The sequence below is a fragment of the Phycodurus eques genome, chromosome 19 (genome assembly GCF_024500275.1).
Source record: "Phycodurus eques isolate BA_2022a chromosome 19, UOR_Pequ_1.1, whole genome shotgun sequence".
Taxonomy (NCBI): domain Eukaryota; kingdom Metazoa; phylum Chordata; class Actinopteri; order Syngnathiformes; family Syngnathidae; genus Phycodurus; species Phycodurus eques.
Genome location: NC_084543.1, coordinates 12,823,600 through 12,846,716, shown reverse-complemented (window position 1 = coordinate 12,846,716; position 23,117 = coordinate 12,823,600). Strand labels below are relative to the sequence as shown.

General features: G+C 40.6%; 3 protein-coding genes across 6 annotated transcripts in view; all 3 read left to right on the top strand.

The window, feature by feature from the left end:
- LOC133417890 (arf-GAP with dual PH domain-containing protein 1-like) overlaps positions 1-4,970 on the top strand; it is a 28,153-nt gene extending 23,183 nt beyond the window's left edge. The window contains exons 7-11 of the mRNA XM_061706097.1: positions 730-813; positions 1,100-1,162; positions 2,543-2,614; positions 2,714-2,942; positions 4,245-4,970. Of these exons, the coding sequence (XP_061562081.1) occupies positions 730-813; positions 1,100-1,162; positions 2,543-2,614; positions 2,714-2,942; positions 4,245-4,273 (477 nt within the window). The 3' untranslated portion in view covers positions 4,274-4,970. The remainder of the gene's footprint in view (positions 1-729; positions 814-1,099; positions 1,163-2,542; positions 2,615-2,713; positions 2,943-4,244) is intronic.
- A 412-nt stretch (positions 4,971-5,382) lies between these two features.
- Positions 5,383-16,761, top strand: lmf1 (lipase maturation factor 1). 2 transcript variants are annotated; one of them, XM_061706001.1, is made up of 11 exons: positions 5,383-5,596; positions 6,518-6,827; positions 7,284-7,294; positions 8,061-8,209; positions 8,348-8,413; positions 8,529-8,696; positions 9,945-10,125; positions 12,323-12,476; positions 12,689-12,872; positions 13,141-13,253; positions 15,445-16,759. In XM_061706001.1, exons 1-11 carry the CDS (start codon positions 5,383-5,385, stop codon positions 15,629-15,631), a joined length of 1,737 nt encoding a protein of 578 aa, XP_061561985.1. In that variant the 3' UTR covers positions 15,632-16,759. The 2 variants fall into 2 exon arrangements, with proteins under 2 accessions (XP_061561985.1, XP_061561984.1); XM_061706000.1 differs by lacking the exons at positions 5,383-5,596; positions 6,518-6,827; positions 7,284-7,294 and adding an exon at positions 7,311-7,830 and having other exon boundaries at positions 15,445-16,761.
- Positions 16,762-17,480: 719 nt separating this feature from the next.
- The window catches only part of LOC133417815 (ras-related protein Rab-26), a 44,204-nt gene continuing 38,567 nt past the window's right edge, over positions 17,481-23,117 (top strand). For all 3 annotated transcript variants that reach the window (XM_061705946.1, XM_061705947.1, XM_061705945.1), the window contains exons 1-3: positions 17,481-17,625; positions 17,845-18,047; positions 18,983-19,093. In XM_061705946.1, the coding sequence (XP_061561930.1) occupies positions 17,523-17,625; positions 17,845-18,047; positions 18,983-19,093 (417 nt within the window). In that variant the 5' untranslated portion in view covers positions 17,481-17,522. The remainder of the gene's footprint in view (positions 17,626-17,844; positions 18,048-18,982; positions 19,094-23,117) is intronic.

Below are 23,117 nucleotides of genomic sequence, written 5' to 3'. Positions count from 1 at the left end.
AGTGCGTGCCCATCCAGCAGGTTTGAAATTAAACAGTCAAGTAAATCTTTTGTTTCACCCTACAGTATTCCAGTGTTCCCCACTGTTACGTAACAGGTTGTATACAGGTAAATCGGCCAGTGGTGGAGCCGCCCACGCAACATCATCAGTGTGGACATGCACGCAAGGATGAACATGTCCTGCTCTGGAGGGAGTCAATGTTTTGCCAATGGTCATTTTGGGCCTTAAATTTTAACCTGTGCATGAATCTGGCCTTGTTTGCATCTTCAAATCATATGCATACTTTTAATATAATTGCTCATTTTAACAACAAAGAGCAGCTCCTTAAACATAGTATATTTATTGATGAAACGGGACAATGAGTGAATCTGTGTGGGCATCCTCCTATCTCTGGGGGATTATCTCGTGCTGTGCACAATGTCATTCCATCTCTGCAGCTTATGACTCAAAGGGTGAAAAATTTAATTAAAATTGAGAAGATTATAGCAAAGAAAGAGGCAGACACTTCCCACTTTTAGAGCACTGTTCCCTCTGCTGGCCAAGAAGTGGAACATATAGTTCATTGAGTTCATTCAGCCTTCTTGTGAGGTATCGATCCCACGCTGCAGCATCCTCATAACCAAAATGCACTTGACTACACCATGCGCATTTTGTCACAACCTTCCCAACAACATTGAAAAGCAACGTTTTGTTTAACTTCGGCTGTCTGATGATTTTTTTCTTGACCAGGAGATGGTCGATTGGTTCAATGCAATCAGAGCGGCCAGGTTCCACTACCTGCAAGTGGCCTTCCCTGGAGCGAGTAATGAGGAGGTGAGGCTAGATGACTTCATTTGACACTAAATTGACTCATTTTCACTCGTCAACATTGTCTTGCTTTTTTATATTGTTGACAGCACATTTTGCAAGGTTTTACATTTTAAGCATTGTCCTCAAAGATAGATTTTAATTTTGAATTTTAATGTTAATTATTCAAATGGCCTCAGCATATATTAGTCTAGAAATGTTTTTTGTATAAGTTGAAATTGTAGGCACGCTAGGAAACACGTTTAATATTTGATTGATGCTTCTTTTTCACTTTAGTTTTGTTGCTTTCCAGCTGGTGCCAAAATTGACCCGAAACTTCATGAAGGAAGGCTTCATGGAGAAAACAGGTCCAAAGGTTTGTATTGTGGTGCGATCTGATATACTTGGCCCAAGTGAACGCTGTAAACTGTCCATAGATGTAAACGTCATTGATTGTTTGTCAACATATGTGCTGTGATTGACTAGCAAACAGTCCAGGGTGTCCCCCGCTACTTGCCCAAAGTCAGCTGGGGTAGGCCCCACCCAGCTCACTGACAACCAGTTAGAACAAGCGCTAAAGGAAATGGATGCATGAATTGCGTTTGTGATAAATTGCTGCAATTAAAAAATGTTTCTTCTAAAAAGTCACTCAAGTTCCTGGTTTTCACCTTCATGATTAATTAGATCAGTGATTTCCAACCAATGTGCTGTGACAGCTCATCAGGTGTGCGGCAGGAAATTATCCAATTTCACTTAATCGGTCCCAAAAAAAAATTATACACGACAAATAATGTATCTTTGTTCATCTATCTATGCCAGCCCTGCATAGTGACAGGCAGAACACCTAAATGGTCTTCCAGTAGATGGCAGAAAGTACAACCAATAGGTTTGTGTTCAACTAAAGTGGTCCAGATTTCATCCACCCATCCATCCATTTTCTTCTGCTTATCCGAGGTCGGGTCGCAGGGGAAGTAGCTTTCGCAAGGACACCCAGACTTCCCTTTCCCCAGCCACTTCATCCAGCTCTTCCGAGGGGATTCCGAGGCGTTCCCAGGCCAGCCGGGAGACATATTCTCTCCAGTGTGTCCTGGGTCGTTCCCGGGTTCTCCTCCCGGTGGGACGTGCCCCGAACACCTCACCAGGAGGTATCCTTGCCACCGAGGAGCGTTTTAACTATCTCAGTGACCTCAACCCCAGAGATAGGAGAACCCAGACTCTGCTTCCTCATGGGAGGGCGTGTCGGTGGAATTGAGGTTTTCGAAGTATTCTCCCCTCCGACTCACAACGTCCTGAGTCGAGGTCAGCAGCGCCCCATCCCCACTATACACAGTGTTGTGTGGTGCACTGCTTCCCCCTCCTGAGATGCCGGATGGTGGACCAGAATTTCCTCGAAGCCGTCCGGAGGTCTTTCTCCATGGCCTCACCGAACTCCTCCCATGCCCGTGTTTTTGCTTCAGTGACCACCAAAGCTGCATTCCGCTTGGCCAGCCGGTACCCATCAGCTGCCTCAGGAGTCCCACAGGCCAAAAAGGCCAGCTAGGACTCCTTCTTCAGTTTGACGGCATCCCTATTTTCCTATGAATAACAGTAAACAGTACACTGTATTTCCTGCATTTACAAAGTAGAACTATTCAAACATGTTGTCATTTTAGACTTCGATATCTACCTCACTGACTCCTTCTATAAATGTGGATTATGTCATTCGAAACTAGTTCCCTTATTTCCCTTTTTTTTGGTTTTTTTTTTGTTGGTGCAGCACACAGAGGGCTTTAAGAAGAGGTGGTTCACAATGGATGACAGACGACTGATGTATTTTAAAGACCCTTTGGTATGATAGAAAATGCACCCTCTCCACCTTTTTAATTTTTACTGACTACAGTACTTGTTTCGTTAACTGTGCTTTCTGTGCTCACGTATACTCTCCCAGGACGCCTACGCCCGCGGCGAAGTGTTCATCGGCAGTAAAGAGAACAGTTACACCGTTCTCCCTGGCCTGCCCCCAACCATCCAGGGCTATCACTGGAATCACGGCATCACCATCGTCACACCGGACAGGAAGTTCGTGTTTGCCTGCGAGACTGAGGCCGAGCAACGAGACTGGATCGCAGCCTTCCAGAGGGTTATCAATCGACCGATGAGGCCGCAGGAATACGCAGGTATATAGAAGCTGGAAAGACATTATTGAGAACAGGCTGAAGTGTTGTTGTTGTTTTTTTTAACACAACTATTTTGAACTATTGGATTTGGCTTTATCAGTTACATATCTAACTATGAGACATCCAAAACATTTTCACACCTTTTCGAAGCTTTAAAAAGACACACTGTATTATTCATTTCTTTTCACAATTTGGGTTCCCAGATTTTAATCGTCATTGACCTGCTTTCATCGAAATAACCCGAAGATCAAGAAATATATTACTCTTTACACGACCTATTTCTCATCTTGCTGAAATTAGCCCATTTTTAGGTGATAAAAGTACACCCCACCACCAACTTCACCAAGCGGTCAAGTATGTGTCAGTTATCAGAAGCTAACACTGTTAAGTAACGCTAATCTGCATAAAAAAAGAATAATACAAAATACTCAATGCAGCTCTGCTTACCCTTTGGCTTTGACATGATAGCGGGGGCGTCACACTCATAGGGGACGTGCGTGTTTCTGCTTGATAGTGCCTCACCCATGATACTGTTTCGGACAGTTTAGCCAGAATGTTGCTGGAAAAATGGCTCTGGATTTTTGCACAGCTTAGTCGGTCATGTTACGGGTCGAGACCCTCAATGTAGGGTGGTCTACTATTTAGACAGACATATTTTAAGAAATAGGCACATAAAAGATATACTTGGTCATTTAATTTCTCATTTTATGGGTGTGCATGCACTCCAAAGACTCAACTGATTGTATACAAGCCATTAAAAAGTCAACTTTCCTATTCCTTTAAACTAGACCTACGAATTTTGAATGCATAATAATAGCTCTTCGTACACAAGTGATTCTAGAAGAAAGTGAGATAATTACTGTAATTAATTTCATGAACACATCATTAGTCAAACCAAAAATTATGTTTTGTGACACCAGTGTATAAATCACGACAATAAGTGATAACTGCAGTGGACCATGTGACTATACTGTCATGTGCAGTATTAAGAAGTAATAACGGTGTCCTTTGTAACTGCAAAATCCATTTGCCCACCATGCTAGTAGTACTATGTTTACTTTTTTTTTTTATCATGTGTAGGTTTCTTTTCATTTTTATTTATTTAAGGATACTCTCTCTCTCTCTCTCTCTCTCTCTCTCTCTCTCTCTGTATGTATATATATATATATATATATTGACTGATTTTACTACAGAGGTGCATTTTGTATTTACTTTGATACCAAGTTAATTACATGTTGTTACATGTTAATGTTGTCACGATTAAACACTTGAACCTTTCTTTTTTTTTTTTTTTTTGGGCAGTGGAGGCTCATTTTAAACACAAACCCTGAGGCCTTAAGAAAAGCAAGACTGAAGCTGGACTCGACCTGGTCTCATTGAGATCAGAAACAGTGTGACCATGGACTGTGGTTTGGAGGCAAAGGGCTGGGCGTTTGTAGGAGTTGGTAGACCACCATCAGGAAAGATGATTAGTAACAAAAGAACAGGTTTATATCATTGAACCCGTTATGTAGAAAACTAACATGAGACTCAAAGCTCCTGTACTGTAGGTGATGTGAGGCCAAAAGAGTGAATGAGATCAGTTTTGCACCAACCTGTATGAGACATGTTGTCCTTTCCTTGGAATTTTGTCTCGTGAATGGTTTAAACTCCTTGAACTCTAAAGTTACGAAGTGATATTTACACCAGTTGAGTAATATTGCATTGCTAATTTATTGACTGTAGGGTGTGTGAGTTTATGTGGGTACGTTTTAAGTGAGTTTGAACCACTGACATTGAAACCATGTTCAATCTATATCTGCAAAGTACTGTTGACCACAAATATGCATTAAAACGTTCTCTTAAGTTTATGCAGGATATGACAGCTCTTGGTTTTGTTTGTTCTCTTGAACTTTTACTGTCATTGTGAAACTGTTACCGCTGCATTGAAGGATTTACTAGTGTTTTTTTTTCTTTAAAAAAAAAACATTTTCATTATTTTAATCACAGTAATTCTTTGTTTTACTATAAAAACCCAGTGCATATGAACTTTTGTGTGTTTGTCTTCTGTGTGCACTCTAATTTCATTGTAATCTATGTGACTGCACGGTTGATGTTTTCTTAGGTCCATTAATTTAAAAATGAAACTGCTAGATTTTTTTTCCGTACAAATTTGAGAATATTAAAATAGAAATAACACTCCTATTCACAGTTACAATTCGCCTCACAGGGTCTGCCTTACGTCTATAAACAACGTCAGCATTTTCTATCCTCTGATTGGTTGGTCAGATCTCTGACACCTTACATACGGTATATTGGAAGGTTAATTTAAATATTTACTTTGTTTAAAAATAATAATGGTCAAACACAATATCACTTCAGATAATAATCAGATAAAAATAAAATGCAAAATAAAATTTCCGCCTGTCTTTGGTCACGTGACCGTGTGACAGCCAGCAACATGGCGACCTCCGGTGAAAATAATGTCGCTTCTGTCAGGAGAAGACGCCTCAAAGCTAGCTTGAAAGACGCAAAGTGTACAGACAGCAGCGGCAGAAAAGATGCGGCGAGCACAGTCGAAAGCACCAAGAAAGGAAAGAAGCTCCAGTCGTTAGAAACGGGGACTTTTTGGCTCACTCGTATTGTTCTGCTGCGCTCCGTTGCCTTTATTTACTGTGAGTAGTATGCAGTCGTAAGTTGTTTTTCCAGAACGTCAAACGCACTTTTGACGTCTCTAAGTTCACATCTAGTTGTAAATCCAGTCCATTTAAAGACATTGTCACGTTTCACTTGGCAATTAAAACACCCCATTGTTCGCTCTCATTCCTAATTTGCCTTTTAATTTACTACTGTAGCCTACTGCGTATGACAATTTTAAAAACAACAACAACACACATTTATGTGGAAAAAAATTTAAACAACCTTAATAAACATTTTTTTAAATCAGCAATTCAACATAAAAGGAATGGTCAAACCACATGCCGCATTACTGCTGCGTATGTCTGTAACCAGCTCACTCAAGGTCTTTTCTCACGTAGAGTTGAAAAGGTGAGGGAAGGCAACCTGGGCAAAATATTTGGTGTTTGGAAGCAAATACCTCGGGTCAAAAGTTTCCAATATGGTGACCTATGAATGGGCACCATGTCTTTAGGAATTTTCAGCGGGATTTACTCCATGATTGCCTTCCACTGGGCTCCACTTGTTAAAGTGTTATTAACAAGACAACGTCAAGTAGTTGCGAGATAGGTCAGAAAACTAATAACTTAATATAGCGACCAATAACTAATTTGGCAATACTGATTGGACTATCTCCTCTCTGTTCGCAGCCATGTTGCTAATGGAAGCAGTGCAAATTTGTGGGGACATTCTCTTAATCATGGCAGCCACAGAAGTACAAAGAAAAATGAAAACATTGATCCTGAAAAATAAACTCAAACGAATTGGTAAAATCCATTCATTTCCCAGCTTTAGTTGTACTCCAATCAATAACAACAACAACAAATAGCTTTGGGGCATCACCAATTCAAAATGTTTTCTGTAGATAAAGATATTGTCATGACATTCAGAAATGTTTCCAATTTGTCTTTTTCCTATAGTCGTGGCGTTCAGTGTCGCGTACAACCAGAATAAACAGCTGATTGGTGAAAACGGCCTGATGCCTTGCAAGAGCTACCTCAATAGTGTCAAGCACTACGTGGGAGGGAAGATAGGCATGGCTGCTCTGGCATACACACCGTCCATCCTCTGGTTCTTGGACTGGAGCAATATGGATGCCAACCTAGATGGCATCGCCTTGTTGGGGATGGCCCTCTCCGGTTTTGTTCTGGTGACGGGAATGGCCAATGTGGTGATCATGGTGTCCTTGTGGGTGCTATACCATTCCTTGGTCAATGTGGGACAGCTGTGGTAAGTTTTGGATTCGCTCAAATCGTAAGGGGGACGTATTATGGAAAATTGACTTTTTAATTGCTTGGATGCAAATAGGTGGGCCTCTGAAGGCCATGCCTATCTACATTGTGTGAAATTACGCAACCCAGTAAATATTTTGTGAGCTGCCTATTTCTGAAAATGTGTCTGTGAGCAAGCTATTCAGTGCTGTGTGACGGGACCACTCCTCAAAACAGGCTAATTTTGGTGATTCCAAAAATATAGGGCGTGGAGGGTAATATGATTCTTGATCCTTGGGGCATTTTGACAAAAACATGTCAAAGGTGTATTATTAAGATACTGGGAACTATTTGAAATTGTAATATATATGTATGTATATCTTGAAAAAAAAAACATCTTTATGGACTTAATTGTATCAATATATTAACATGTTTTTTTTTTTTTTTTTTTTTTTTTTTTTTTATTCCTGTGCAGGTACTCCTTTGGTAAGTTTACTTGATGGTGCCTCCTCAGTGTACAGTCTTCAAAACATACTATTTTTGCTTTATTCAATCCTGTGACACAATTTGAAGAAGCGGAAATGAAGAAAAGCTTACTTTGAGGCGTACAGGTCTGATATATAATTTTTAATGACAGCATAATATTAGAAAATATGCTTAGATGACAAAAATGCTTGTACGTGGTTTAGTAGTTAGTAGGTACCTAGTAAAATGATAGTGTTTTTCAGAAGGATTACTTTTTTGCTGTAATTGATTACAATAATTTTGTCAAATGCCCTTCCCGACTTGATATGTTCTTCTACCGTAAAGGTCTCGTATTTTGGCTATTTAGAGCGCCATAGAGTGACTCTCTAACATGGCCCCTCTGACAGCAACTTCTGTTTGACCCTGTTTTGTATCTGCTTCATCCATATTTGGCTAAGACCGCCCTTTTCCGCTGATTGGTTGCCTCTGTGTCGAAGAACCACTTGTGAGAGCACACGTGTTTGTTATGTTGACAGCACTGGCTCGGGAGCGGAGAGGTAGGCGGATATAACCGCTAGTGACGTAGATAAGCTCTAGAAAGATTTTAATTCATATTTCACATATTTACTGAGACATCATAGAGACAATATTACATCCCAAATACTAGAAGAAGTTGGTTTGACAAAATATATCCTCTTTAACTGAACTAAACATGTTGAGATCTGTTTTTAAATATTGCTTTTACAAAGGTAGTCGCTATTAGCTGAGAGTATTATTGTTCATCCAGGCTGGGAGAGTCAGCTGCTGGAAACCGGATTCCTGGCCATTTTCCTGTGTCCAATTTGGACTCTGTCTCAAGTCCCCCGCCGTAGCCCCCCATCACTCATCTCCATCTGGACTTTCAGGTGGCTTATAGTTCGCATCATGCTTGGAGCTGTGAGTGAAACTATCTTCCCTGCCTCTCCTTTGACCACTAAATATATCAAGCACTACTGTTAATAATATATTACACATGTAATTACACTTGCACAAATGTGTTGTAATTTCTTGTACTGGATCATATTTGTATTTAAGGGCCTGATTAAAATCAGAGGGGACAAATGTTGGAGAGACCTCACCTGCATGGATTATCACTATGAGGTAGATTGATTTGCTTCGCTGTGATATATTGTATCGGTGTAGATGAGTAAAATTGGATTGCCCACCGTAATGTATTTCTATTTAAAGTCCATTCTGCCCTTCAATCTCATTACAGACCCAGCCTGTTCCGAACCCCATGTCCTACTACATGCATCGCTCTCCTTGGTGGTTCCATCGCTTCGAGACTTTATCCAACCACTTCATCGAGCTCATTGTCCCCTTTTTCACCTTCCTGGGCAGGCGAATGTGCATCATCAATGGTGCACTCCAGATCCTGTTCCAGGTAGATTATTTCAGACACATACACTTCAGGACATTCATTATTATTATTTCTTTACTTTAGTGAAGGTATTTATACATTTCAGTAAGTTGTATTCTGGATTCATAGATGTGTTGGGATAATTACAAATAACACAAATCATTTTAGACGACTGGTTAGTACGTCTGCCTCACAGTTTTGAGGACCCAGGTTCAAACCCGGCCTCGCCTGTGTGGAGTTTGCATGTTCTCCCTGTGCCAGCGTGGGTTTTGTCCGGGTCCTCCGGTTTCCTCCCACATCCCAAAAACATGCATGGTAGGTTAATTGAAGACTCTAAATTGACCGTAGCTGTGAATGTGAGTGCGAGTGGTTGTTTGTTTATATGTGCCCTGCGATTGGCTGGTGACCAGTTCAGTGTGTAGCCCACCTCTCGCCCAGAGACAGCTGGGATAGGTTCCAGCACGCCCATGACCCTAGTGAGGATAAGTGGTACGGAAGATGAATGAATGAATTACGTCAATGGTTATGACAAATTGACAATGCACTGGGATGGAAACCAATAAATCAAAACTACTAGCAAGTGTTAATAAGTAACAACAATGAAGGATACGTGACATGTATCTAACCAAACCATGGATTGTGCTGTGTGTGTGTGCACGCGCGCGCGTGCTGTGACTTGGTCCTTTGTATAAAATGTTTCAGACTGATACTAAAAATGAGTCTGCAATGAGTCTGCAATTTTTTGTAATATTTTTTTTTTCTCTGTGAGTTAACCAATTAAGGCACGGGTCTCAAACTCTTTTTCGTCTCGGGCCGCATTGTAGTGAAACCATATAAATGTGTGATCGTGACAAAAACACTACCATTCCACAACAAATTGAAGGATAACTAGTTTTGAAATCAGAGACAAGGATAATACTTGTTCAAGTTGTATTGTATTGAAAAATGCAACATCTCAACATTATTATGACAATTTGGAATTTGGGTACAGATTTTAGCAAAAATCACGGAAGTTGACGAGCATGATATGCATTCGCGGGCCACATAAAATGATGTGGCAGGCCGCATCTGGCCCCCTGGCCTTGAGTTTGACACCTATGGATTAAGGACTTTGTTTAATTGCTATTTCGATTTGTGTAAAACTGCTCTCTGTATTTTGATAACTACAACATGCCTTATCATCTTTAAATAAAGGATAAAAATTTTTTTTTGCTACAGTATAATTATAATTGTTGATCATTCCTCCTCTCTGCTGTGTCTTACGGCTTCTAGATAGTTCTGATATTGAGCGGGAACCTCAGTTTCCTAAACTGGTTGAGCATTGTTCCCAGTCTGGCCTGTTTTGATGACGCATCACTGGGCTTCTTGTTTCGCTCCAGAAGTGGAGCCAAAAAAACAGTACTGAAGATTCAGGATGAGGATAAAAGTGGACGAACCCCTGAAGCAACTAAAGGTAATTATACTACTGTCCATGCCACCGAGAATTGTTTTTTATTATAACAACTGTGTTTAATTGACCACAAACACAAGTATCTTCTTCTTAATGACTAAATGTGATGTGTTAAGAAATACAGTATACCACCTGGGGGGTATTCCACAAAGCAGGCTATGTGACAACTTTAAATTCTCCTTGAGATGAGGGAAACTGAATTATCTGGTCCAGAAGACTGGTAAGAATTGTTTTTAGTTAGTCACCATGGTAACAAACTCTGAACCTAACCTGCTAGCTAGAAGGCTTTGTAAGCTAAAATCTGAAGCAACAGCATGTCTGTTTCTCTGCGATCCCACTGATATTGAGGCTGTACTAAATTTAAAATGATATGATAGCATTCCCAGATTAATTTCTGATCGAACAATATCATGTTTTATCAAAATCAATGTATCTTAATTGCATATATTTCTAATCCCGTATTCTATGTTTTATTCAATTATGACACTGCTACTCAGACTGGGCTCAGTCTTATTCACGGGTGGGGAAACGAGTTCTTTTATGCGAGCATTTACATTTGTTGTATTATTTCAGGACTTTTTCGTAAAATGTCTTAAATAAATGTATTTATTTTGTATTAATTTCTCTAACAATTAAAATGTTTTTTATTAATAAATTAAACAATATTTTATTTATTTTAATGAATGAATGATTGATTATAATTTGATTATAAATAAAATTTAAAAAATAATTATTTTTGGAGAATAAACCATTTTACTCATGATTTTAGTTTGTATTCATTTATCTGAATAAACAATTGGTTAATTTATTATCAATAAAATAAAATATTTTATTTTTGTACATGAAATTTAACCTTTTGCTATTATTTCATCTATCACTGCTGTTATAGAAATGTTCTTTCTGTGGTCCAAGTGGAACGCAAATGTTTTATTTTTTTTGGTAACCTTTTTTTGTAGTTAATTCATATACTGTACAAAGTTAGCTTCTGATGTTTAATATTGAAGGAATATTTACTTTCAATTGTTTAAAGCCTGGCGGCACGGTGGACGACTGGTTAGAGCGTCAGCCTCCCAGTTCTGAGGACCTGGGTTCAATCCCCGGCCCCACCTGTGTGGAGTTTGCATGTTCTCCCCATGCCTGCGTGGGTTTTCTCCGGGCACTCCGGTTTCCTCCCACATCCCAAAAACATGCATGAATTGGAGACTCTAAATTGCCCGTAGGCATGACTGTGAGTGCGAATGGTTGTTTGTTCCTATGTGCCCTGCGATTGGCTGGCAACCAGTTCAGGGTGTACCCCGCCTCCTGCCCGATGACAGCTGGGATATGCTCCGGCACGCCAGCGACCCTAGTGAGGAGAAGTGGCTCAGAAAATGGATGGATGGATGGATGTTTATAGCCTATTCGTAGGAATCAACTCTTAAGTGAAATCCAATCATGGCTTAGCAAAATATTCTTTGCCTGTCTGAATTATGTTTTTATATTTCATTTTAAATTGCTTCCAAGTATGTTTCGCTGAGGCTAGCTCGCACCAAGATGAAAATCAGGTATTGAAAATGGAACCTTTACACTTTGATTGTATGTTGTATGTGTCAAATAGTCTCCAAAGTGTTCTCTGTCAATTGACTGTCTGTTGTCGTACTAGAGGGGCTCCAACTACCGGACACAAATTCCTTGTGTGTTTTTGGACATACTTGGCAAATAAAGATGAGTCTGTTTCTGATTCTGATTCTGATTCTGAGAAATACAAATGCATTTAAATTTACGCATTCATGCATCAATTTGCTCCCACACCACTTCTGTCCTTCGCTGCCGCTGCAGTCTTTTTGTATATTTTAGGGAATATAGTTTCATAACCACTGTGCGCCCGCACTGGCACCTCAATTTTCAAGGGGGAAATGTAACTTGACAGTTTCTGTCTGTTGCCATGGTGAATACACATCAGGGCTCCATTAATGATGTGATTATGAGTTGATTGAACTAATTCAGATCAGCTATTCTGGAGCCAAATATTCAGTTTTCAAATTCAGTGGACATCAACTCAGAGCTCAAGTTTAGACTGAGTGTGTTGAACCTCCTTTCTGGAATACCCCCTAGATGCAATTCTTTGAGATACATTTCTACAAACAATATTTGCTTTAACTTTCATTTGATCCTGCCTTTTTTAATTTTTTAATATTATTATTATTTTTTTGTATATTAGGAATGCAGATTCGTCACATTGTCAATGTGTCTTTGGGCATTCTGATTGGCTGTCTGAGTGTTCCAGTGCTCATGAATCTACTGAGTCCCAGACAGGTGATGAACACCTCTTTTGACCCACTGCGCATCGTCAACACCTACGGGGCCTTTGGCAGGTACATTCAGTGGTCATATTGTTGCATTGAAAGATTTGAACAAATGTCTCCCTGAGGCAAAGTACAATTAGATGTCAGGGGTTTACTAATAGTTGGTGCCATAGCGATTAGACTAGAGATCCTTCAAGCCTCAGCGATCTACTTTCGTACCTGTATTGCTTTCCATTCCAATCTTTCTTCCCACTACACATTAATTCCACTCCCCTCTACAGCATTACCAAGGAGCGCACTGAGGTGATTTTCCAAGGTACTCTGAGTGAGGATCCCAAAAACCCAAAGGCAGTTTGGGAGGAATACCAATTCCTTTGTAAGCCGGGAGATCCGTACCGACGGCCGTGCCTCATTTCCCCATATCATTACCGCCTGGACTGGCTCATGTGGTTTGCGGCCTTCCAGGTGAGATGCTGAACAACAATACCTAGCCATGTAAAGCTGTGGATTCACTGCAAAACAAATCCTTGTCATTTTAAGATCATAAATTGTACCTTAACAAGCCTTTCCTCTAGTATTTTTATTTTTTATCAAGTCTGAATAGGTTGTTTCTGTCTTTCTTTATGTTTTGGGATCAAATCTCATTGCATCCTGAATGCATCCAACGCCTTCTTGTGTTAGCCACTTTTTTCAGTCTTACTTTAAAACTACTCATGTTCCCTTTTCCACACAGACCTACGAGCAAAGTGAGTGGGTCATTCACATAGCAGGACGCCTGTTAGCTAATGATAGCACAGTCCTCTCGCTACTAGACCACAACCCCTTCCAGGACAGAGGCATCCCCAGGTAAGAGTCTACAGTTTGTGGGAGTATGTTAATTTATAGTGTTATCTAACCATTCATGTAGCATAATGATCTTTGAAAAGGTTTCCAGATTTGAACTGTTAAAGACAATTGCCTACTGTCAAGACCATATATATTGGGACATTAACACAATTATCTTTTGGACTCTGAACACCACCACAATGGATTTGAAATGAAAAAAACAAGATGTGCTTTATCTTGCAGACTTTCTGTTTTCATTTGATGCTCTTTACTGTGCATCCAAATCAGGTGAACACTGTAGGAATTACAAGAGTTTGTATATATACCTCCTACTTTTTAAGGGAACAAAAACTTAAAACTTTCACTTTTTAATACCTTGGTTGCAAATCCTTTGCAGTCAATTGTAGCCTGAAATCTGCAACACACAAACATCACCAGAGGCTGGATTTCATCCCTAGTGATACTCAAGACTGCAACTGTCTTCAGTTCCTGCATGTTTTTGGGTCATTTTCTCTTAAGTTTTTTCTTCAGCAAGTGAAATGCATGCTCAATAGGATTCAAGTCAGGTAAGTGACCAGGCTATTGCATAATATTCCACTTCTTTGCCTGAAAAAAAAAAAAGACATTTACTTCCCGTCGACATTGTGTACAGTATATTGAATCCAAAAGCTGGTTTATTTTTAGCCTTATCGCGTGTCTTTTGACGAAGTACTGCAAATATCTGACCACCAATAGTTTAAAAAAAAAAAAAACATGTTGGCGGTGTGGGACAGACAACACTTAATGCCTGGATTAAGACAAATTTGGTCTTTCACGATTGCACTATGTCAGACTACTGCAATAAAATCTTTCATTCCGATACCACCGCATCGTGTCTTTTACGATCACTGAGCTTTATCTTGTCAACTCAAACGCTACCGGATACTCTCGTTACCATGGCAACGACAACAACAATGGATTGCACGTGTATTGTGTTGGTCAAAAAGAACAAAACGGGGGAAAAAAACGTGTGTTGGTGGTGGTTACCGGTGCTTGGGAGAAGACGTTCATTGAAGGATTACTTGATGTATGTTCACATACTTTTAATACGGTACGGCTCGCAAGCAGGCAACAAAACGCTATGTCGCCTAGCAAGCTAATGCTAGCACTAACGATTGTACGTAAACATGCCAGCGTTCTGTTGAATCATGCTCTAAAGTTTCGGTGTGTGTGTGAAGTAAATTAATTACAATAATTTAATTACAGTAAGTTAGCACCCATTATTTCTGTCATGTTGTAATGTTGGTTTGACCTGACGGATTAGAATACATGACCTGACGAGAATATTTTTGAAGATACTCAGTATATAGTACACAAGTATATACAGTAAATGAACAAGTCATTTAAATAGGCACATTGCTCCATCTTGTGATCGGATCGGTTATGTTTTTTTTGTTGTTTTTTTTTTTTAAACTCTGTGATCGGCCGCAAAAATCCTGATCGTGTAAAGCCTACTCGGGAAATAATTCTTCGGTCACCTACCATAGATGTTTTCCGTGGTCTTTCTGGTGTTTTCGTGTTGCTGAGGTCACTGGTGTGTTCTTTCTGTTTGAGAATGTTCTAAACAGTTCAATTGGCCAAACGTAATGTTTTTGCAGTCTCTATAATGGGTTTCTTTAGATTTTTCAGCCAAATGATGGCTTGCTTCACTGATATCAACTGCTCTATTGATCTCATATTGAGAGTTGTCAGTGACAGATTCCAAATGCAAATAGAACACTTTAAATGAAATCTTCACCTTTAACCTACTCCTTGTAAATGAGTTAATGAGCGAATAACACACACCTGATCATGGAACAGCTCAGCAGCCAATTGTCTCATTACTTTTTGTCTCTTAAAAAGTGGGAGGCACATATAAAAACTTGTAATTGCTACACAGTTCACTTCATTCAGATACAGATACCCTCGAAGCTGAAAGTCTGCAGTTAAAGCACATCTTGTTTGGTTCATTTCAAATCCATCATGGTGCTGTTCCACGCCAAAAAAGATGTAACTTGTGTCACTGTCCCAATATTTATGGACCTGACTGTATGTTCAGGCAAAGCTCACCCCACTGCAATGTGCATTCCAGTCATAGTTAAACTTGTATAGAATGGTCAGGTATTTCTACCAACATGCATAAAAATGAAGATTAGTATTAACTCCTCATGACACGGTTTTATCTATTTCTCAGGTGGGTTCGCGGAGAACATTTCAGATATAAGTTCAGCCAACCGGGCAGTACCAGTGCAGCCGAGGGTAAGTGGTGGCTGAGAAAACGCATCGGTCCCTACTTCCCTGCTGTGGACCTGGAGGCACTCAGGGGATACTTCCAGTCCAGGGACTGGCCCCACTCACATATACCAACACAGAAGAATTGAGGACAACAGCGACATATTGACACACACACACACACACACACAGAACTATAGAGGTCCAAAGAGCTCATTAATACATTAAAAGAACGTGAATACATTTGTGTATCTGAATTAAATTGGGACCAACATTAGCCATATGATCGTCATGGTATGTATGTGTCATTTTTTTTAAGTATGCCACTGCTTTTGAACAAAATGAAATGAGCAAACAAGTCACTCTTCTGTTGTATGCTTGTTTATTCAAGTCAGATGATTGACAATGTGATTTTAATGTCATTCAAACATAGCCATGTTAAACTGCAAAACATGTTTCATATGATGGGAATAAATTAACTGCTAGTGAGCCCATCCCACGGGGGACCCATCCAGACAGACACCACCCACTGCCCAGGACCCAGGGCCCCCAGCCGAACCAAAGCGAGCCCGACCAGTCCCAAAGGGAGGGGCAAGGGATTCCTTTTGCTTTGTGCATTGAGAAATTAAGAAGTTTACTGCCCTTGTTTTATACTAAAAACTTTCCACAGAACTGAAATCCCAACATTTAGAAATGCAATGTAATGTAATTTTATTTGCTATCCTAGTGTGTGTTTGTTGCCAGAAGATACCTTCATATTCTTCAGTGGTGTAATAAATTCAAATGGCTGGCAGAAAATGGTAAAAAGAAAATTGTAGTAACAACGAAATACCAATAGATGGTGGTAACGAGTAGGAAAAGACAACATACTGTACTGGTCACAATAATTGATCACAATTTACCTCTGTGTGCAGTGTCTTATGGCATATTTTTCAAAGCTTGGAACTAAAGCATGTGCAGTGAATGATCCATGTCATGTCAGAATTGATTTAGGGTATTGTCCCTCACAGCATATGTTGTTCCAAGTACATCAGTACAGGTAGTGCTTTGTCTAGAAATCTTTCCTCAATCTTTTTGGGGTGCTGGGCAGCCTGTACATTTTTTTAGCGACCCTGAGAAATAACTGAAAGCATTCACTTGTGACATTGTTTTAATAAACAACCCCTCTGGGCAGCTGTTTAATTTCATGGCCCGTCTCCTGAAGCGGTGCACAATGCGTAACCGTGCAATAGCACGTGGAGGGCGCAACAAAATGTGTTGCAATAATGCGCTTTCAAGGCTAAATTAGTGGCTAAAGCAAGCTGCACCTTCGAAGACATGTTTTTATTAAATGGAGTTTATACATAATGCTGCACAGTATCTGTCAGGGTGCACACAGTTACACCCAATTTGAGCCGTTTTCCACTTCAACCATCTATGTCGACGACGTATAGTGACACTAAATGGAAGGTAGGTAACTATGTTATCCACTTTGTGACATTTTGTTTGGTGGAGTGCAGCAAGATATTTTGTAATGTGAAATACTGTATGTGTGCCTTTGCTTAACTCATTCACTGCCAGCCTTCCCAGTTAACATGGATATTTGACTTCTAAAGCCGTCGATGGCAGTGAATGTGGGTTTAATAAAGGTTGGGAAACATTCGGCTGGAAGCACTCATCAGCGATCCCCAAATGACACAGTGTCTTGTGAGAGATCATGTGGGCAGCAGAAAATTACAATAAATTTGATTTATTACATTTTTGATTGACTCCAAAAGTACCGGTATCTCGTTCAACTCTGCCAGCGATGTATTGACAGGCAGAACAATAAAGTGCTCTTCCACTAGATGGTAGAGTCTACATAATTAACCTGTGTCATAATCCAATTTTGGTGACAATTTTTTTTGGTTTTGTTTTGTTTTTTAAATGGTGATTCTGGTACTGTATATTGCGGTAATGTAAAATGCGCCTTGGCTGGATAAAAGTTGGATCAAAACTGTTGACGAGTAAGCTACACTACACACACACACACGCTTTGCCTTGAAACCCTCAAGCGCGAGCATGCCTGCCAGAGTTGTTCACGCCACTCAGCAACAAGAGGGAAGGGAGATAGCTGTTTACGTTGAGAAGCACACCCGTCAGTTACAGTCCCTGTCAACTATTGGTAATTGAGTTTGTTTTTTGTTTTTTTTCCTCAGATGTCAAACTATTTTCTTTTGTCACGCGCGTCAGTCGGGAATGATTTGGGCGCGAGGGCGCACTTCAACGTCCTCCTCCGCGTTTTGCTTCCACCGACCTATAAGTGAACCAGAAGGAGCCGTGTATTTACATCCTCGATTTTTAACGTAGTTCTATTTGTTGTCCTCTCACCACATGCTGCTAGCGCCGATTGTTACCCGAGCCATGTCCAGGAAGAAGACGCTCAAGGGCAAAAGAAGCTCCAAGAGTCCCAAAGGGTCGCCGAGCAGCGGCGGCGGGAGGACAGGGAAAGGTCTGGCCGCTGGTGCCTCGCCGACTTCCGGACTAGTTTACCCCAGCAGACCGTCCATCAGCAGCAGCGGGGAGTTCTACGACATCGCCTTCAAAGTGAGTGTCCATCTAATTCATAGCCTAATTGTTTTTAATCGCCCTAATTAGTCGTGGCCACTTAGATCGGCAAAACCTTTCCCATTAAATCTAGTTTAGTCGGTTCGATTGTCTTTAAAGGTCCCCTTCCATCAGAATCCCCCCGATTGTTTTATGCATAACATAGGTGAAAATGAGTCTGTGACACGGTTTAAGGTTCACATCGATGCGGTTTGTCGTTTGAATGCAAATGCATTTGAACACTAAAACCGCTTTGCAAACCTCAGGATAAGTCTCGTCATGACGCAATTGTGGCAATTTCGAGGATTTTGTGCAGCCGGAGCCAACCTTTTTCTTATACTCATCAGTTCTAAAGCATCTTCTTTTCACCATTGACTGTTTTCTGCTTCTTCGTCAGCCGTTGCTTTTGTCGTGTGACTGTTTTGTTGAACAATTGTGACGTTTGTCGGCTTTTGATGACGTGTAAGTCGGATGAGCGAGATGTAAGTGCCCCATTTTATTCACTGTTACTGTTTGCTTGCATTGGGGCCAAGCTGGGCAGTGACACGCCAGATCCTGCAAAAACAGTCTTGCTGTTCTGCATTCATGCACACTCCCACCACCTCTAGGACTAGCCTGGACCAGTATCCCCTCCATCTCATGATTTTTCGATGAGTCAGACAGACATGCTTGGCATTGCTCAGTCTTTGCAGTAGTTCTGCAGTCTACTGAGTGCAATTTTAGGCCATGTGTCCCGGAAAGGCTGTTTTTGCAGCTCTTTTAATGGCTGTCATTACATTTTGCACATGGACATCAAATAAGAGAGGAAAGTCAAGTTTAGTACCAACACTGGAATCTAACCGCTCTGTCACACTAAGCACAAAAACACAATTTCAGATTCAGTATTTAACAAGATTACTTATCTTTTCCACAAATACTTTTTACCTGTGTCTTAGGTGATGCTGGTAGGAGATTCAGGTGTTGGAAAGACCTGTCTGCTGGTGCGCTTCAAAGATGGAGCCTTTCTAGCCGGGAGCTTCATCTCGACCGTGGGCATCGACTTCAGGGTAGGTTCCCATAAACTCACTGGGCTGAACCAGTAACAGCACTATTAGTGAAAATTTAAGGCAAGGTTTGCCAATGAAGAAATGAAGGCTAACTTCATATTTTCTTCCATTATCAGTTTTTAGTCAGTGTAACGTCCAGATGTCCTCATACTTTTGTGTTTACTGTGTATGTTAGGAGGGGTGTTTTTGCAGTGTTATGGTATGCCCACAATACAATTTCAGGCTAATAAATGAAAACCTCTCCTCAACTGTTTCTTATACCTCTGGATAAACGACAGCTGGGAGTTACACTACCCGTTAAAAGTGGCCTCACTTGTTTCAGTCTTTTACTTTCTGTGTCCCACCCCCACCCCTGTGCCAGATCCCTATACTGCAGGGGTGTCCAAACGTTTTGCAAAGAGGGCCAGATTTGGTGAGGTGAAAATGTGGGGGGCCGACCATTTAGCCTGCCATTCTTTTTTTTGCATGGAACACCAATAAATATAAACAAATTGTAGAAAATCAGTCTGCTTTTTCATATTTGACTTTTTTATTTACATTTCAAGATTCTTAAACATGTCTTTTGGTTCATTTGAAACATGACATTTTGGCAATTAAATGTTCACTGAACTTTTATAGTTCAAAAACAGGTAAATAAGTCACAGTATTCACCAGTGCAAATTACATTTCAAACATGGAATATCATCACTGGCAATTAAATGTTCTCTGAACTTTTTAATTCAATAACAGAGAAATATGTAAAAAAAAAAAAAAAAATCATATCAACCAGTGCAGGGTTCATTTGAAACATGGCATATCGTTGAAAATAAATGTTCACTGAACTTTCAAAGTTCAAAACAGGGAAATAAGTCATCTTATTCAGAAGTGGTTTTGAGCCTAATAAAACAAAATTAATTCACTGAGATTTTTTATATTATTCATTGTAAATGACAGACGACTTGCCTGCATTAATGGGAAGTGTGATAATGAGATCTGGATTGCAGCACAAAGGCCAGGTCTGGCTCAATGGCAATGGTATTGATGCGCAAGTTGTCACACAGGTGAGAGTCAGTTAGTCGTGTCCGCACGCGGCTCTTGTTAAAGTTCATAATCGAGAATGCCTTCTCACACAAATACGTCGATCCAAACAAGCTCAGAATTTTCTTGGCAAATGTTTGAATCTCACGGCACCTGCCATTACCCAACTGTTGGCGAGAGAGAGCTGCTGGTGTCGACTGCGGCTCTCGGCGTCACACTGCAGCTCAACGAGCTCCAGCTGCAACTGGTCAGGAGCATCATCAGGTTCCATGGAGAAAGGTGAGGGAAAAAAGCATGATCTCAATCTCAATAGCTGCAAAATCCCGAAAACGTTGCCGGAACTCTCCAGAGATAGAATGTTTGCTGCATACTTCCTCGTTTGCGCACTGATATTGCTCTGTGGGAAACTGGTCATGATTTTTTGCAGCGCTGGGAAGTGTGTTGTATCGGGCTGGGGTCGTGACAGGTGTCTTTCGAAAAGTTGCAGCTTGTTTCCAAAGGCTTTAATGTGTGGCTTATGACTGCATCCGGGCCCTGAAGGCAAGTGTTCAGTACGTACAAGTGCTTTGTTGTGTCAACTAGAGAACCCAAATCAGCCAGCCAAACTGGGTCACATAGTTCTCGCATAGGCTGTCCCTTTTCTGCCAAGAACTCTCCGATTTGCTGCCTAAGAGAGTAGAAGCGATGCAGTGCAGAGCCACGACTGAGCCATCACACGTCGGTGTGATAGACAACATCTCCATATTCGGCATGGATCTCGATTCCAAACTTTTGAAACTGACGGTGGCACAGCGCTTTGGAGCGGATATAGTTAATAGCCTTAATCACCGGTTTCATAACATGTTCAGATTTGAGATGTTTGGCACATTGAACTTGCTGGTGAATGATACAATGGCGTTTTACAGCGTTACCTCCTTCTTCGCTGACTTTGTTGCATATTAGTGTTGATAATCTACTCCGGTCGCCAGTCAGGGAAGGTGCGCCATCCGTATTAATCCCAGAAATGTTATTCCACGTGGGTTTCATGTCATCTACGGCGGCGCAAACAGAAGAGAAGAAATAATTGCTCTTGTTTGGTTTTTAAGGCTCTGGAGGTCAAGTAGCGTTCAGTCAGGTTCATTTCATTGCCCACTCCCCTCAAAAAAATAAGTAACTGAGCTGTGTCAGATGCGTCCATGCTTTCGTCGCAAACTAAAGAAAAAAAGTCAAACTCATCTCCCCTGGCTCCCAACTGTCTCTTGATATTTGTTGACACTTCTTGAATTCTGCGCGCCACAGTGTTCCATGCCAGGCAAACCTTGGTGCTTCTCAGGACAGATTTCCTTCACCGTGGTCATCACACAGTCTTTGATCAACGCAACCTCAGTAAAAGGTTTGCAGTGCTTAGCAATCAGCGGTGCCACCTCATAACTGGCCTGTGTGGCGTTTTCATTTGACTCTCGGGCTCTTGTGAAAAACTGTTGCTGTGACATTAAACTAGCTTCCAGTTGCTTAAATTTTTCACTGCGTTTGTTCGCTGTAATCTTGTCGTAGGTGTTAGCATGTCTTGTTTGGTAATGTCTCTTGATATTGAGCTCTTTAAAAGCACCCATAGTCTCAAAGGAGGCAGACACAGTTGTTGCATAGTTCAGTGAAAAAATAGTCCAATTACCACCTTTCCTTGAATTGTCAGCCATCGCTGTCAACTTTCCTTTTTTTTTTTTTTTTTTTTTTTTTTTTTTATTCATTGACGCCATATTAGAAGCTGTCCGGAAAGGATCACACAGGGTTATGGAGCTGGACAGAATGCTGTTGTCTTCTTGTGGGTAAATGTGAAATTGCATTTAGCTTGTATTTTATATGCTGGTCAACAGGGATACGGACCAGACATTGTCATATTTTATGAGAGGCTACGGGCCGGATAAAATTTGACCACGGGCTGTATTTGGCCCCCGGGCCGGACTTTGGACATGTCTGCTATACCGCAGAATCATACACACACATTTGGGGGGGGGGGGAAACATCCCTGCAGGAGATATTTATGCTTGACTATCCACATTGTTATTTATAGTAAGCGGGAATTGACTTTTTTTAAAATTTATATACTCATTGTAATCCCTCAAGTGGAAATTCAACTCACACCCTGCAGTACATTGTGTGTTGCGCACAAAACAAATGGAACAAAAAACACACATGCAGGCATGCGAGGAGAGACGTCAGAGTGAAAGAGGCATGCAAATTGTACCTTGCTCAAGGGTACTTCAACAGTAGCCAGGAGGCAGACTTTACAACAACTAGTCGCCATTTTTATAGTTGTCTGCACTCCGCAGCGGGAATTTGAATTTAATTACATTAACAATTTTGCCACGTGATCTATAGTGCATCATCATCTTTGAATCTTTACTGCACATTAAACCGTGTTTACATTAAGTATTAAGTGGAGTCGAGTATTTACTGCTCTCATAGACATTGAATGATACACTTCATGAAAGAAAATTAAATAATTTAGCCATTTTACATCATGAAAACATCACTATGTTTATACATATTAAAAAGAATCAAACTCAAAAAAGGAACAACATAACATATATTAAGCATCCTAATCATTTCAACTGAGTCATTTTGTCTGCACATTCCCCTCCTGTGGTGTCAACTAAAAATAAGCCAAGCAGATGTGCTAAGGAAAATGATCAAACACACTCCTCCTAATAAGAGTGGATAGGACAAGATCACCAGAATGGAAGCTTATTTCTTCCCGTCTTACATAACCCACCTAATTCCTATGCCGTCTCTTGATCATTAATTCTCCGTTATATGTTTTTTGTTGTACAGCATTACAATTTTGGGGCCCATAAGTAATAGTTCCACTAATGTAGTGAGGCTGAGTTCCATTATTAATTATATGGGGCCGGGGAACGGTCAAAAGTTACCTACAAGTGCCATTTCGTAGGCAGGCAGATCTCTTTGGATGTCCCTTTTGCCTGCTGCAATGCACGCCACTTTTGTTGAGCAAGTAACCATGACAACC